General features: G+C 34.7%; 1 protein-coding gene across 2 annotated transcripts in view; it reads right to left on the reverse strand.

Moving 5' to 3' along the window:
- Nucleotides 1–6,660: 6,660 nt before the first annotated feature.
- LOC123653495 (serine/threonine-protein kinase tousled-like 2) overlaps nt 6,661–16,870 on the reverse strand; it is a 71,068-nt gene continuing 60,858 nt past the window's right edge. The window contains exons 5-17 of one of the 2 annotated variants that reach the window (XM_045589487.1): nt 16,497–16,587; nt 15,836–15,991; nt 15,203–15,357; nt 14,707–14,793; nt 14,339–14,479; nt 13,045–13,250; nt 12,607–12,853; nt 12,074–12,225; nt 11,271–11,414; nt 10,499–10,646; nt 10,037–10,287; nt 8,137–8,356; nt 6,661–7,137 (exon numbers count right to left, since the gene is read on the reverse strand). In XM_045589487.1, coding sequence (XP_045445443.1) covers nt 6,937–7,137; nt 8,137–8,356; nt 10,037–10,287; nt 10,499–10,646; nt 11,271–11,414; nt 12,074–12,225; nt 12,607–12,853; nt 13,045–13,250; nt 14,339–14,479; nt 14,707–14,793; nt 15,203–15,357; nt 15,836–15,991; nt 16,497–16,587 — 2,199 coding nt within the window. In that variant the 3' untranslated portion in view covers nt 6,661–6,936. Of the gene's footprint in view, nt 7,138–8,136; nt 8,357–10,036; nt 10,288–10,498; nt 10,647–11,270; nt 11,415–12,073; nt 12,226–12,606; nt 12,854–13,044; nt 13,251–14,338; nt 14,480–14,706; nt 14,794–15,202; nt 15,358–15,835; nt 15,992–16,184; nt 16,465–16,496; nt 16,588–16,870 lie in introns of those variants that run through there. The other variant, XM_045589488.1, reaches the window with a different exon arrangement.

Genomic DNA, 16,870 nt, shown 5'->3' on the forward strand with positions numbered 1-16,870 from the left:
TATTTTTTTATAAAACTCATTAAATTACTTTTACCACTAGGTACGGTGTATTCATATTTATATCATTTTCATCTGTTACAAAACTGTGAAACCGGGATTTTTTCACACAATAGCCCAACACTTTACGACCGAGCCATAAATGCAGTGAACATTTTATACAACAGCGGGCGTATATTCTGCACACAATGATTCGAAACCAACTCTAGACCAGCTTCCCACGAGGACTATTCATGGTAAGAAAAAACAATGTAATCCTATTTCAACGGTGTGAAAACGCGAAGTAGAAATACTTTTATTTGTTTTAAAGTAAAAACTATTTTTAAATTAAAATAAAACTAATTACGTTGCTTACGCTTATATATTAATTATTTAGATTTTGTTCCGAAGTTACGTAACGTTTGTGGTTTTTTTATAATTAGACACGTTTTTTCTTATAAACTTATATTTTGATATTTCATTTTAAATTTACTTACCAACTTACATAGTTCGTAACACGTAAACGCAACGTCTTGTAACGTATTATTGTGATACAACCGTGTAGTTATCGTCGATTAATATATTGTAATGTGGATAATATTACACTATTTCTAACCAATAATTCTGTCTTCATCAGTTCAGATAATAACTTTCTTTATAAAACCTTTACGACTATAAAAGTACATACAGAGGACCGCAGAACCTCTTCATTTTTTAAGGACGGTAAAAATGGATTTCTTAGAATAATCTCTTGAAAGGTTAATAAAACTTCATTAAATAGTTAAAGATCGAATGTTGAGTACATTGTTCCAAAACTCGAAAAAATATTAAGTAAATGATCTTATACAACCGAATGTCTACATCCACTTATGTAAAAATTCAAATTTTCTAATTAAAAATTACAAGATTGATTTTGATTATGGTTTGGCTAGGTATATAAATAATAAATATATAATGAACATTTTTTTAGGCTTTAAATATATAAAAAAAACACAATATAAAATATCGATGGAGTCACAAAATAAATACTTTACGAAGTTGACCACGTCAGCTAGTTTTCAACAAAATCAGAGTACATAAATTCATACATACGCAATACGGTTGTACTATACCAAAAAAGTTATCCTACATATTCTTAAAAATAATAATAATAATAATAATAATAATTTACTCTTTATAGTAATTTGTACACATAAAAAGAAGTTTACAATTTATTACACAATTCACAAAAAGAATTGTACAACAGGCGGTCTTATCGCTAAACAGCGATCTGTTTCAGACAACCAGCGTAGGGGAGATAATGTGAAAAAAGGGGGTACAGACTTAAAATAAAAGAAAACAGGAAGAAAATCAAATATACACACATACATACATGCATACACACATACTACAAACAATATTAACTATACTAAAAAATTACAGAACGTATTACATAAAAATATATAAATACACTACACATATAAATACATAATATAAATATATACACATGTATTTACACATTATATTATATATAACTAAAAACCTATTATTAAGGAACAGTAGTAAAACAAATCTAATATACAAAATTCTCGTGTCGCGGTGTTTGTAGTTAAACTCCTCCGAAACGGCTTGACTGATTCTCATGAAATTTTGTGTGCATATTGGGTAGGTCTGGGAATCGAACAACATTTATTTTTCATCCCCCTAAATGTTAAGGGTAGTCCACGCCTAATATATTTTTTTTTAATTTTTAGATAAATTATTTATTTTTTATTTTATTATGATTTGGCGTTGAAAAATACATACAACCCTAAATTTTGACCCTTCTACAACCAATCCCTATTTTTAAATAGCGTTTAGCGGCAATACAGCGTTTGCCGAGTCAGCTAGTAAGTGTATACAAATATATTATACAAATAGCAGTGACTAATGACGAAGTGGATGACAGTAATTTCAAAGTCTTAAGTAGTGTTTCTTAATCTTCTTTTTGAAAGATTCCAGTGATGTTGCACGTCTAATGTGTAATGGTAAAGTATTCCATAACCGTGCAGCCTCAATGCAGAAAGACTTGCTGTAGAAGGCAGTAGTGATTACCGGTCTTCAAAGTGAGATTTTCACTAGAACAAAGTGATCTATTGTGTGAGTCATAGAGAAATTCAAAGCGTTCTTTCAAATAAGATGGAAGGATTGGATTAAATAATATAGAATATAGGAGAGACAGCACATGAGTATTCCTGCGCAGACGTATAGGCAGCCACTTGAGTTTCGCACGGAACTCAGAGACGTGGTCATACTTGCGGAGACCAAATATGAACCGAATACAGAAGTAAAAAACTGAAAAACTACCCCAAGGAGGCAGTTTTTATAAAAACTTGCATACATGTTTGTTGTAATGAAACTTTTTTTAATACATTTTCAACTTCAAACATTCTCGTCGGTTTCGCATACTCCCGCTTCCTTACTTTATTCCGTAATATAAGCTGTCTAGAATATTCTAGATTGAAGATTCGCCGCACTTTGTATCACCATATAATTTAGTCTTTAAGAAACGGTATCTGGCGAGCTGTATGAAAGAAATATAGGGAGAGCTGAGAGTAACGCATAGACTATATAATAGTACTTATACTAACATAACTGTGCCGATAGGCAGTGGCGAGAGCGCAGAAGCGAGCTTAACTCGCGATCGGGGCACAATACCTTTTTAGCCCCTCTCCCCATTCGAAAATCATATATCTCCAGCATTTTTTTTTGTGTTTGGACCATTTGGCGCCCCTATGTGAGTATCGCCCGGGGCATGATGTCCCCCCCGCCTGCTACGCCACTATCGATAGGGATATTAATGTCACAACAACACCCTCGGTAACGACAGGGCTGACGAGCTAGCAAGAAAGGGGTCAAGTATGGCGGCCATAGGAGCCGAACCGATTATACCGTTACCTTCTTGCTGGCTCAAAGGCCAAATTCGACAACGCATGAAACGCAAACACATCACACTATGGTCCGAAGTTGAGGACTGTAGGCAAGCCAAGTTGGCACTGCCAGTAATTGATGCCAAATTGGCAAGAATTCTAATAAATCTGGACAGACGTCAACTGAGACAAATAACTGCGGCACTGACTATACACGGTCCGTATAACAAACACCTATTTAATATAGGCATACCGATAGTCCCCTGTGCAGAGCTTGCATGGGAACAGAAGAAACGGCTACGCATGTACTTCTTCACTGTCCAGGTGTAGCGGCTTACCGGGCACAACATCTTGGCACCCTGAAGACACTTCCGGAGATCTTCAAGAAGCCAAAAAGACTTCTGAAGTTTCTGGAGGAGCTTGGGTGGCAGGAGTGAATGGACTATTCCCACACACGCAAAATAGGCGCAGTCGTCGACTTGCGGAAACCAGCCCGTGTTTACCATACCATACCATAGGGATATTTATTTATTGGTTTTGTTTATTAAAATTAATCAAATTTAACAGAACATTTTAATGTCTAAATATCACCGAAACTCCAATTACGTATCGAAACTGACACGCACATTTATAGTTTTTTTTTTTTTTTTTTTTCTATTATACGAACCTTGTCCTGACTAAACTGAGTTTTTGGCGGCTCAACTAAAATATACTTAGGTAATAAAAAACCGAGTGTGCTTTAGACAACACGCCTGAAGTAAAACTTCTTTAGCTCCTACTGTAATATACAAAACGTAACTTTGTCTCTCTCACTCTATCTTCACTAACTTACATCTCCCTCTCAACTTCCATTCGCCTCACCCGATCAAACGTTTTGTAACGCTCTCGTCAAGCATTCACAGCTTACACCCCAAATCAAGCGTGCGTAAAGAAGTTTTAGTTCAATAATTTGTCCTAAACTATTTTTTTTTTGTATGACATACCGCTGTAATCAAATGCTTCTAGTTGGTCACTAAAAATAATTAAGATTCATGTTCAAAGTCCCGAATTCTCAGAATCCTACAACAATCCCTCGAAAAATTTTAGTTCAAAGTGCATCATGATTTAATCTACATCAAGGTCATAAATGAAACGCAAATGAAGATTACTATTTTTTCTTGCTAGGTGGAATAATTATTATCTTATTTCCTCAAATATATATTCAATAAATCTTGGTTAAATTTTGTTCCCGCGATTAGGCGTCAGGAACTCAGGATCCTGTTCAATGTAAAATAAGCAAATATTCGCTAGGCTATTTACCTTGCGATGTTGTAGTTCAGCTCAGCCGATCTTACCTACGAATAAGACTAAGAATATCATCTATCTATTGTTACCTAATTTCTAGTTTAGCCAGCCCAGTGTGGTCAGCAAGCAAAATGGTGTCGTAATCAGTCAAGTTCACAGAATTCTGGTAAGATATTTATTTATAAAACTAGTAATTAAAAAGAGAAATGTTAGCGTTTTGATATGTAAGTTGCTATCACAAAGACTTACGTTTCAGCCTGTAATATCCCACAACTGGGCATAGGCATCTTCCCCCATGTAGGAGAAGGATCAGAGCTTAATCCACCACGCTGCTCCGATGTGGATTGGCGGATATATTCCCTACTACGAGTAACGATCGCTATCAGGTGTACATGAGAACAACCGGGACCGACGGATTAACGAGCTCTCCGAGGCACGGTGGGGAGACCCACAAGGATTGGACAAGGAGGAGGATCACAAAGACTTAGTTTAGCTTAATTTTTGTTCAATATTTTAAATTGATATGTTTTTTTTTTATTATTTTAACCTGGTCTTACGGTCCTGTCCAATTGAGAACTAGGATACTGATAATCATCCAGGATCCTGCGATCGTACTGAATATTGCTTTTGGACAACAAATCATCATTAAACTACGAATAGATAATAGACAGGTCATCAAACTAGCTCTCATAATTAGTTTATATACAGCTAATTAGTAGTATTACTGGTCTAAGAAAAAGTATTCGTGTGATCGTTTAAGAACGTCGAATAATAAGAAAATATATACATATATTGTATTTGGTCGCAAACGAAAAAAAAAAACGACTACAATTACATCGAAAAGTAACACAACATAGGTAGACGTAAAAAAAGTCTAGTAAATACACGTTATCAAAGATTACTTAAAAAGTAGTCGTCAGATCTCGATCAAATTTACATGGGATCAAATGACAAAAAAATAATAAATAAACAAATTCTTCACACTCAACGGCCTCCCGTAGGATTTTCTCCTTGTACAATACGCAAGTACAACGCCCAGACCACGACAAACATCTACATGGCCTATACAAATGTCTGTCGTGAGCGGGAATCGAACCCGCGACCGCCAGCGTAACAGCCAGTGCTATGACCGCTGCGCCAACGCCTCGTTACACGCATCACATTTCGATTTGGCTGAGTAGCTGACTACAATAACTCGAAATATCCGATTAAATATGTGTGTTCCTCGGCCTGATATTCATGGTTAAGTCCTTTAATTTACTCCTACAATATGGGACACCAATATTGCAATAAAAACCATAGTCCGCCATATTGGATATAGAGTAATATAACTATATTTTTCAACTTACTCTCAGAGAGCCCTTTCATTTGATACCCATATTGCAGGAGTGCATTAAAAACTACTCCGAAATCTTGGGTGTTCCTCCATGTTGGATTTAGAATGATGTCACACAGCTAACTATGCATTGTCATCCAAACTAAACGTGTAAACACACATTTCAGCTCTATATGTTAAAAATATAGCCTATGCTTCAAAATGGAGTTGCAAGATTCCACACTACGAACATACATACATTCAGTTATTCATACATACATTAAAAAAAACCATTGCAAGTTAAATAAAAGCTTTTAAAATACGCTGTAATAATTTTTTTTACAAAACTTTAGTTTTTAGTAATTCTTAAATACATGTCGAACATTCTATACTTTATAGAATCTCCACATCAAATTTAATTACATTATGATAATCAACTGAGAATCGTATTCCAAATAAAATGTTATCTCGTTTATCAACTCCATTTTGATCTAATTGAATGGTAATTCTTAAATGTACACACGCACAAATAACATTTGAGATAAAATATTTAGGTTGTTTCCATTTCTGTATATTTTCAAGAGTATGTTTATTTCTGTAATTAGGAACATTGCAATTAATTTAAAATATACAGAGCAAATTCCTATCAATAATTATGTAAGTTTAATTGCAATCACCCGTCACCAACCCGCCTGCCCAGCGTGGTGACTATGGGCAAAACACATGAGTTCACGTTATTTTTGGGGTAAACTTGTGGAGGCCTATGTCCAGCAGTGGACTGTATAGGCTGTAATGATGATGATGAATTGCAATTATTCACAGTATTATTTTGGTCTCACAGCATGTTAAGCATCTTTGATACTTATAACTTACGTTATTACAGGTCTTTTACGATAACATAGTGCTTCTCCGATATAATAATATAATATCAGAATGATTTTACAAAACTTAAAAAGCCGCGTGAAGCGTATTTGTTAATGTAGATACAAATTATTTCAACGAATGATACGATGATAAAATGACGCTTTTTTAAGATTGTACTTAGAATCCGCTCTTCGACGGGTGATTTTTTTTTTACTTTGTTGAATGACAAGTTAAGGTCTCCTCTATCTTCTTTGGTACTTTATATTTTATAAAATTTTCTGAAATCAATATCGACAACATATTCAAGGATCGGTATTTAAAAAAACACCAAAGCCATATTTTAACTTTTTTAATAGGGATAACTTATATAATATGCTAGGGATAGTCCCAAGGATTCTTCTCTAGTGACAAAAGGATAAAACCATTCATAAATGGATAATCACATTTTATCACCCGCTCAATAAATACAGTCAACAGTAAGCATAATCTTAAACAATTGAATCCGTAAACGATATAGTCATTTTACAGGCGTACAGGCACGAGCCGGTCGGGCGCGCCTCGGCGTCAGGGGCGCGGCGGGCGCGGGCGGCGCGGGCGCGCGCGGCGCGGCTAGGACGACGAGCCGGCCGCGAACAGGCCCGCGCTGAAGGCGGCCGGCGCCGCGCCGCCCGCCGCGCTGCCGGCCGCGCCGCCCGCGCCCGCCGCGCCGCGCGGCTTGGGCATGGGCGGCTGCAGGTACTCGTGCCGCGCCAGCCCGAACACGTCGATGCGCTCCTCCTTGCGGTACGCCAAGCACGCGCGGATGAAGCTCTGCGACAACGCACGTCTCTTTACATCTTTACTTACACATAACGAGCCATCCATAAATTACGTCACACGAATTTCACGATATTGTGTCGCCCCCCTCCTTGTCACCGTAGTCACATTCATGACATCCCCCTTCCTATTGTTATGTCAAATATTTTCCAATTTTACACCTATACATTTTTATTTATTAAATTAATAAAACACTCGTTCCGACATACTAATTATTTCTATTTAACTAAAAACCAAATATATATTTTCAAAAGTGATGTTACAAAATTTTGGAGTCATCCCCACCACTTGTCACACAATGTCACACTTAGTCGACCCTTAAAGTGTGTCGTAATTTATGGATAGCCCCTAATTATACGAACATTTTCATTAAACAATATTTCCTCTTCATATGTACCCAAAATAATACTTTTTTTTGTTATTCTTGTTTTGTACAAACACAGAATTCTGATTCCTAAATATCGGTAGTAATAATGAGGACTACAAAATATACAAACTCACTCATATTTCATTATTTTAAATCATAAAACAATTATCGATAGAAAAAAAAATATTAAACAAACAATTCCACTACCATATTAGTATAGGTAGTTTTTATGCAAAAAAAAAATATCAAGAGTGAACCAAAATCACATAATCGAACAGGCAATTAATTACACAAATGAACAACACCTTAGCAAACAGAAATATTTGCTTATTTGTATAACGTCATTTATGGGTGTTTCAATAACATCTAGCTAAATAATAAGCGGGAATAAAACATTATTTTTTAATCATGACAAAATAATAATTATTATATGACATAGACAAGGTTTAAGGTTTTCATAAAGTAACAACAGTAAGTATTTGAATGTAGATAATCTTTATGTTGCTCAAGATCATACGAAACTTCGCCGCTACTCGATAGCACTTATTTGAATGAGGAATGGAGATAAAAGACCTTTCAATCATTTGACACAAGTTTAATAAAAACTAAAAAGTCTTATCACTCACCTTAGCCTCATTACTGACTGTTGGTTTGTTTGCAAACTGAACTTCAGTCGCCTTTAAAATTGTGTTTTCTTCTAATATTGTCGCTTGACTTTGGTTGTGTCCGAAGGGCTTTTTGCCATACAGACACTGATAGAAGATAACACCTACACTCCAAACATCCACCTTACTACTGATCTTTGGTGGGTTCTTGCCTACTACAAAGCATTCTGGTGGCAAATACCTTAAAAGAAAATTTCTTGAGATTAATGATTGATACCTTTAATTTTACTGCTAAAAAACTCATGTAAACATAACATTTTGTCCTAATTTTTTTTAAACATATACACTCGCGTGCAACTGAATCAACTCAAGCCGTATATTGGTATAAATGTTCGATTTTTAGGAAAATGGCTTATCCGATTTTCTTGTTTGAAAGCCTAATCTTTTCTCTTAAATAATGCTATCCTAATGAGAAAAATCGGTTGAGTATTTATTGATACAATTTTATTTGACAGAAATGTATAAAAAATGAAGAAAAATAAAAACAACAACATAATGAATAAAAAAAATATTTTTGATAAAAGTAAAGAAAATTAAAATTTTCAATACTTTGTATTGGCTCCCCTAGCTTTTATAACGGCTTGCATGCGATTTTTCATTGATTTTATCAATTTTTTGATAAAATCTTGAGGTATCGTATTCCATTCTTCCTCTAGCGCAGTTTTGAGCTCGACGATGCTTGATAGAGCCGTATCTCTAGCTCGCACCCTCTGTTTGAGCTCGTCCCATAAATGCTCAATGCAATTCAGATCAGGACTGAGGGCTGGCCACATCATCGTCTCAATTTGCACCTCTTGAAGAAACTGGCGAGTAACACTTGCTGTATGGCACCGAGCATGCATCAATAGAAAATCTTCTCCTATGTAGCCTGCATAAGTTACAGGAGGTGAACGTTTTCCACATGCTTTTGAGCTGTTAGACCACCACTCCAACCACCAAAATGAAGTGTTCACGAGCAAATTGAAGTCGGGCTTTATAGTGAGCTGCGGTCAGTTTCAGGCCTTTGACTGGCCGTTTAGGAGTTAAATTGGCTTTCTTCAGGCGTCTTTTAACTTTCCACTGACTGACAGCCACTCCTCGAACCCTTCTGAGCTCCTGTTGCACATCAACCAACATCAACACCAGTGAGATGACGATTTCTTAACAAAGTTGAGACAATGAAGCGGTCGTCCATCTCAGATGTGCTGCGGTGTCTATTGGTTTGTGGTCTCCGAACGAAGCCACCAGTCTCTTGAAACCTTCTGTATACTCGTGAAACAGCTGATTGGCTCATGTTAAGTTCACGAGCAACTCGCCGTTGATTATGGCCCGCTTGCAACAAAGCTACAACTTGGGCCGCTGCTTCTGAGGTGTAAACCTGTCAACGTCTGACGAATGACTGATAAGAAATATGGGTCACGTGAGCTTTTTTACATGATTTAGTCTCGCAACTCGTGGGTACCGCAACGAGTAATTTCTGTAACGCTCATGTTTGACCGTATTTATTTGAAAAGCTTTGTCATTGTTTATTTATGAATAAAAATTGCTATATTTATGAAAAAAAATATATGTCTTTCGAATAAAAAAACTTTTACAAAAATCGGATAAGCCATTTTCCGAAAAATTAAACTTATATACTAATATACGACTTGAGTCAATTCAGTTGCACGCGAATGTATATTTACTCCTTTGCTTCTACAATTATTCATCATTTTTATAGATTTGTAAATTTAAATAATATGTGGACAGGAATCCATAATTATTTTAAAATATGTACAAATATCAGACTAGAACATTGCAGATTTATTTTCATATTTAAATACAAAATTAAAACACAAAACTAACTCACTGACACAAAATGATTTATACACATTCTACTCACCAATATGTGCCTGCGCCTTGGCTGGTGAGATCCATGCCGTGGTCAGGGTTGTAATTCTCCTCATCCATAACCTTGGAGAGGCCAAAGTCAGTGATTTTAATCTCACCACACACGTTGCCCTCCGTCAACAGAATGTTACCCGGCTTCAAGTCATAATGTATCACTGGTGGCTTAATCTCATTCAGGTACTTAAGAGCTGACACCACTTGCATAACGATAGATCGGGCCTCACGCTCCGGTATAGTCTTGTGCTGAAATAGGTATTACACAATAATTACTGATTTTTGCGTTTTTTCTTTTAATACTTGCTTACAAATTACACTATCAGAGATAAGACCTTTACAATTACGTTTTTATATTTTGCAAAACCATTATTTACAACAAAAAATTGCTTACAGCTAGCATTGCACACTACATGAATTAATATGAGGATTATTCGCATATATGAATATTTCAATTTACCTGTTTAAGATAAAAGTCGAGATCATGTCCATTACAATATTCAAGAACAGTACAAAATGAGTTGCCATCTATTTCAAATACATCATAAAGTTTAACAATTCGTGGGTGATCTAGAGCTTTGTGTATATTGTACTCCCGAAGTGCATGTCTGAAACAAATTAAAAACAATTCGTACATTTTAAAAATTATGTCTGATTAAAATAAAATAAAAATTATTTAAAAAATTTCCACATAAAAAGCTTGCAAAAAATGAAAATTATCTAGGGGAGTTCAAAACTGTAGTTGAAGCTAAAAACTTTCTAGCAACATCACAATTTCCTTATTTGTCAACAATGCCCATTTTAATGTTTTAAGTTGATTAAACATAAAACATTAGATAGACAATCTAGTGTAGAAATAGTAGGGATTAAGTGGAGAATGTTTCTTTGAAATAAAAAGTTCTAAATTAATCACATCATTTTTAGATAAAAGAGGAATATTAGATAGAAAAGTAATTAACGAAATTATCTAAGAAAATGAGGTCTATGCAAACTCCATTATTGCTGGATTCTCTACAGTAAGTCTGTGTAAACTCACAGGGAGAAGTTACAATAAATTGTTTGCCATTACTGACATTTTTTATCAATTTCATCAATTATGTACTATTATACATATTGAAAATATTTTGTCAATTATAATAACTAGTAAAAAGCTATTATCATTGCAACAAAACACCGATTGAAACTAAAGACATATTATATATTGCTTAGTCAGTGCCGGTATACAGACTCACTTGATGTAGTTGGCCTTTTTGTCTTCTTTCCAGTCTTTGTTAAGCTGATGAACCTTGCAGGCAGTGTATCGCTGCTCCCGAAGGTCAAATGCTTTATGTACTTCACTAAAACCACCTTTGCCTAACAGCATTAGTAGCAAATATCTGAAATTTAAAAGGTGACTGGTTACTTAATTACGATTGTAATAAATAATAATAATTATAACAATATGACATGTTTTGAAGTAAATACAACTTTTGATAAGTAATTGTAAATTGTTTTTACAATTATTGCTACTTACAGACTACATACACAAGCTTTTGTCATACACACATTTTTACAGAAAATTTTAAGCAATTACTATAATTTTATTTATATACCAAATTGCATTATGTCATGTACAATACTTATTACCTGGGAATGGGGCAAATAACCAATCCAATAGTTTTAATGATACATAAAGGATTACTAATTTGAGAAACAATTACAATTAAAATACATTTACACTTGATTTCCTTATATGTAAGGTGATGACGACATTACAACATATCAATTGACTTTATAACTTAAATAGACAACTTTAACTCCCTTGCTTGAATAAAATGCAAAAAAAATAAACAAATATGAAAAGCAGCAAGCAAAACTACAATAGTAGTTTCCTATTCAACAGTTTTCATTTAAAGTCAAACACACACAAGCTGTTATCAGTAGAACATTCTTATTAATTAGTTGAAGGTCAAATGGAATGTTTATGAAAAATAACTATTACACAAAGTTTAAAAGTAAATCAATGTGTTTTTAAAAATAAAAATCAATGCCTTACCTATCAGAGAGAACAGGATGTTGTGAAAAGCGACTCTGATCCTCATTATGTATCCGCTTCAGTTCACGAATGTGTAGATTTCTTTCCCTTTCTAATTTTTCCATTTCTAGCTGCAAATCTGTATCTTCCTTTTTCAAGGCACTTTGCCTCAACTATAAACAGTAACAATTTTCATTAACAATTTATTAATTTTATCACACAAGTCATTGTTAAGGTAAAAAAGGAAAACTTTATACATTACAAGAGTTACGAAATATAGATCGTATAGAGAAATTTAGATCTTATTATATTTCACAAATTTTAGGTGTATAAAATATTTTTATCTTAAAACCATAATTTTGATTCAAACATCCGTTTTAATATTCAGATAAAATATTCTTAAGTGCAGAATGATCTTGAGCTTCAACATGAATAATGAATTCTCTTATTTTTCTTAGTTGGGAATATTTTAGCCTGACCTGAGATTAAACAATAGTCAAGTTATGCAGTAGTATAGTATTTAACATTGGACTTTGATAAAACCTCAAACTAACCTTTAATATCTCGTCAGCCTCATAGTACTCCTGCCACGTCATACTAGGCAGGGGGTCTGGTTTGAGGAAGGTAGGCGCGTCCGTACCGTTATGTAACGGCTGTGGTTGCGGCGTGGACGGAGCGGACACACTCGAGGTACGTTTGCCCCGACCACCGCCCCCCTCGTTATTCGACGGCCGCTTCTTTGACAGTAACTTTTTCTGCCTATCTATTTCTTCTTTTTCCGCCGTTATTTCTTCTTGCCGCCTGCGAAAGATTACGAATTTACTTTAAAATTACTTCACAGTAGCAACTATATTTAATTACAGCATTTGTCTTAATTATTTAGTCTACTGTTCATCATTATTGCTCATCTATTGATTTGTAAAAATTTACCTCTATAAAGATTATAACAGTCATGTGTATATTAAAAGGACAACATTAACAAATCCAAATACCTTGTGAGTTCTTGAAATGCATATCCATCAGTCCAGTTCTCTTGGAAAGTAGCGCCGACACGTTGCGTAACGAACTGACCAAGCCTTAACCTATTTTGCATACATCTCTGTCGGGCTTCCTTCTTTTCAATAGTACTTTTCTCATTTAATAATTTCTTTACCACTTCTATACATTTGTTTATATGTGACTTATGCTGGTCTATTACCTGAAATTTGAAAAAACAAAATTTAGCATTTTACTTAAGAGGCTCCCCCTTCTCAATGACCTTGAGCATTTAGACTTTGCCACACCCCACCCACCCGCACTTCACCTGATCAGTATTACGTAAAGGTTATTAAACTCGGCCATCTACCGGCTCTAGCTTGTACTACTTAGGACATGCGATTGATCCGTTTCCTATAGCAGGAGCTTGCGTACAAGTTGTGATCATCCATAATTATTATTTAATTTTCTTCTTGTCGTGTCGATCATTTAGGCTATAAAATTATATTAATTACTAGTTGTTACTTGTTGTTCAGTTCGCAGTTATAAAATAAATAAATTTCTAAAATAAAAGTAGCCTAAGTTACTCCTTACTATATCAGCTATCTGCCAGTGAAAGTCCCGTCAGAATCGGTCTAGCCGTTTCAGAGATTAGGCGGAACAAACAGACATACAGACAGACAAAAATTGTCAAAATGCTATTTTTGTGTATGTATCGTGTATACATCCATATGAATTTAGTAAAAAACGGTTATTTTAATATTAAAAACAGCCGCTCCAATTTTATTTGTATAGATATACTAAATTTATATTTTATTCTATTATCGGCTCGGCGAAAATCGACTTTAGGTTCGGATCTTAGACCACAAACTAAGCAGCTTTACATTTACACAGCTCAAAATTAATAATTTAAATTATTTTTTTATTTGAAGTAAATACAATTGCAAAATTCAAAAGTAAGTCTGTCTGCCTGTTACATTTTCATGCCTATCTTGGATTAAAAAAAGTAAATAGATTTGCGCGTAAGCAAGAGAAGTGTGAGTAAATTAGAAAGCCTATACGATTTTTGTACGCGAAAGGAGGTCCAGGTAAACAATTATTTCTCTTTATTTAGAGAGTTTTATACAATTATCTTACAGTCACATTAATAAACTGAATCCGAGTTACAACATATATTTATTTGATATTTTTAACGTAACTTTAACGTATACTTTATAGCACATGAAAACGGCCGAATTTGTCTGGGATCCCCTTAAAACAATATTCTTAATTATTACAAAATTGTTTTGCAAAAATCTATCTTAATCTGACCTTGCTCTGTGCTTGAACTTGATGTTTTAACTCTTCATTACTTCTTGTTAATTCATCTATTCTATTGTTTCTTACTTCTAAGTCAGATGAAGCTTGAGTTTCTAACTCTTGTATCCTCTGACACGTCAGTTCTGTTTGAATCTGTATTAAAAATATTAAACATTTAACTGTTATTTAGATAAGAAAAATCACCAATAGAACATACATCAAAGACAATTTACAATTATTTATTATTATTATTATTATTATTATATGCACGTAAGTATTGAGAAAATAGAAATTCAACTTAAACAAAAAGAATGGAAAATAATTAATAGTATTTTTTTAAATTTAATAATCATATTTAAAACAACAAGCCTAATCTATACCTGTTTAACAGAAGTATGAGGTCGCTGTTGCGAGGCGGAACGTAAAAAGTCAGCTGAAGGCAGCAATGATGAAGGTGACGGTGGGTACTACAAAAAAATTTTTCTTATCAAAATCTCTATTAACAATCAAACTATTTCAAACTATCATCAATCGTATATCAATTATTTATCTTAATAATAGTTTTACAAGAACTCAATCATGTGATAAAACAATACTTCATTCTCCACTTGTAGAATCTATGAGTAATTTGAATATGATAAATAATAAATTAACACATTTTAAGCAAATAAAATAAAAAATAAATATGTTACATTATGTATGAGCTTTTCCTATGTGTAATTATTTTTAATAGATAACAATCGATTTTGATTCACATTAGTCAGCTTACACTAGACCAATTCAGATTGAAAGTAAGAATATGTAAATAATAAACATTAAAAATTATTTTTTTACTAAGTTGCAAGAGATAAATTTAAATAGTGAGTATTTATTTACCATGGGATAGTTAGCACCCTGGGGTGAAGGTGACTTAGCTCCAGCGTGCCGAACAGGACTGGATGAGGGATGCTTTGAAAAATATTCTCGGATATTCTTATCTGATGAATTATGTCTTTGTTTTCCACCTCCTCCCCCACCTACACCTTCTTCACCTGAAGAAACATTATTATTACATTACTACAAATGGAAGAAATAAAACCACTGCCTTAATAATTATCTATTTACATTTACATCTCAAAAATTTAGCATTCATCATCATCATCATTTCAGCTTAATCGCAGTCCACTGCTGGACATAGGCCTCCACAAGTTCGTGCCAAAAATGGCGTGAACTCATGTATTTTGCCCATAGTCACCACGCTGGGCAGGCGGGTTGGTGACTGCAGAGCTGGCTTTGTCGCACTGCAGATGCTGCTGCCCATCTTCGGCCTGTGTATTTCAAAGCCAGCAGTCGTATGGTTATACCGCCATTGGTCGGCTTTAAGTTCCAAGGTGGTATTGGAACTGTGTTATCCCTTAGTTGCCTGTGACGATACCCACGGCAAGAGAGGGTGTGGCTATATTCTTTACTGCTGTAACCACACCGCATCAAATATTTATGTTTAATTTTAATAATAAATAAACTAATTACCTTTCCGCTTTCTTATTTTCTTTTCTGGCATTGCTATAGTAGGTGTAGCACCACTTGGTGGTACAAGAGCACTACCGGGCCCAACGTTAGAGCCTCGCATTGCAGCTGATTTTTCAGGAGTCAAAGCATCTACTTCTTTGTCACTATGCGAAGACCCTGAAAGGTGGACCGCAAAATTCACATTTAATAAACATTATTTAATAAAGAAAAATAATCTCTATTTACTGTTATTATATTTTGCCTTTTCGTCACAAAACTAAAAGTAAATCTCCTACTTTTTCAAAATTAATAAAATAAGAAAATCTACTGGACTCAAGCTCAGTGTTCAGGGAAATAAACATTAACTCACTTTTCGACAAAGAGCTGAGCAGACCGATGTGGTTCACGTTAGTTCCACTTTTATAGTCATGCATTGTGTCACGCAATAGTTTTTGATCACAGGAGAAAAAAATACACTTTCACAGTTCTTATTCGGCATTATACACAAAAAGTCGACGTCACAATCCTTCTTTCGATAACAGTTATCCATAGAAGTTTAGTCCTCAAAGTTCGTAAATAAGATTAGCCTCCAGAAAACTTGTGAGCGTGTAGTGGTAAACACTAACTTCACTGATCACATCACAAGGTTAAACTGCACTTATACCACTTGTACACACTTTACCTGTGCTCATATTGGAGTCCTGATTATGTTGTGGCTGCCCCGTGTTGACAGTAGTTTGTGGTGCCATCTGAATTTGTGACCCAGCTGACATCTGTAAAGAAAGATGGCGTCTTTACATATGACTCGCCCAGTTTATTTCGGTTTTCACCGAGCATTCGAGTGTTTATAACCACAATTAACACTACTCACAAATTATTTATTTATTAGAAGGTTCATTTTTGATTAATGTCTTGAATTTTCGCTTCAATAGTTTGAATAACCTAACTTGTTTGACAAGTCGTAAACGCCAGTCGTCGGCTCGCGACAATCGGATACGCATCCGCGGGGAACGTTGAAGCGGGGGGCTGGAGAACGGAGATCGTCACGAAGTTCGC

This window comes from Melitaea cinxia, chromosome 5 (genome assembly GCF_905220565.1).
Source record: "Melitaea cinxia chromosome 5, ilMelCinx1.1, whole genome shotgun sequence".
Taxonomy (NCBI): Eukaryota; Metazoa; Arthropoda; class Insecta; order Lepidoptera; family Nymphalidae; genus Melitaea; species Melitaea cinxia.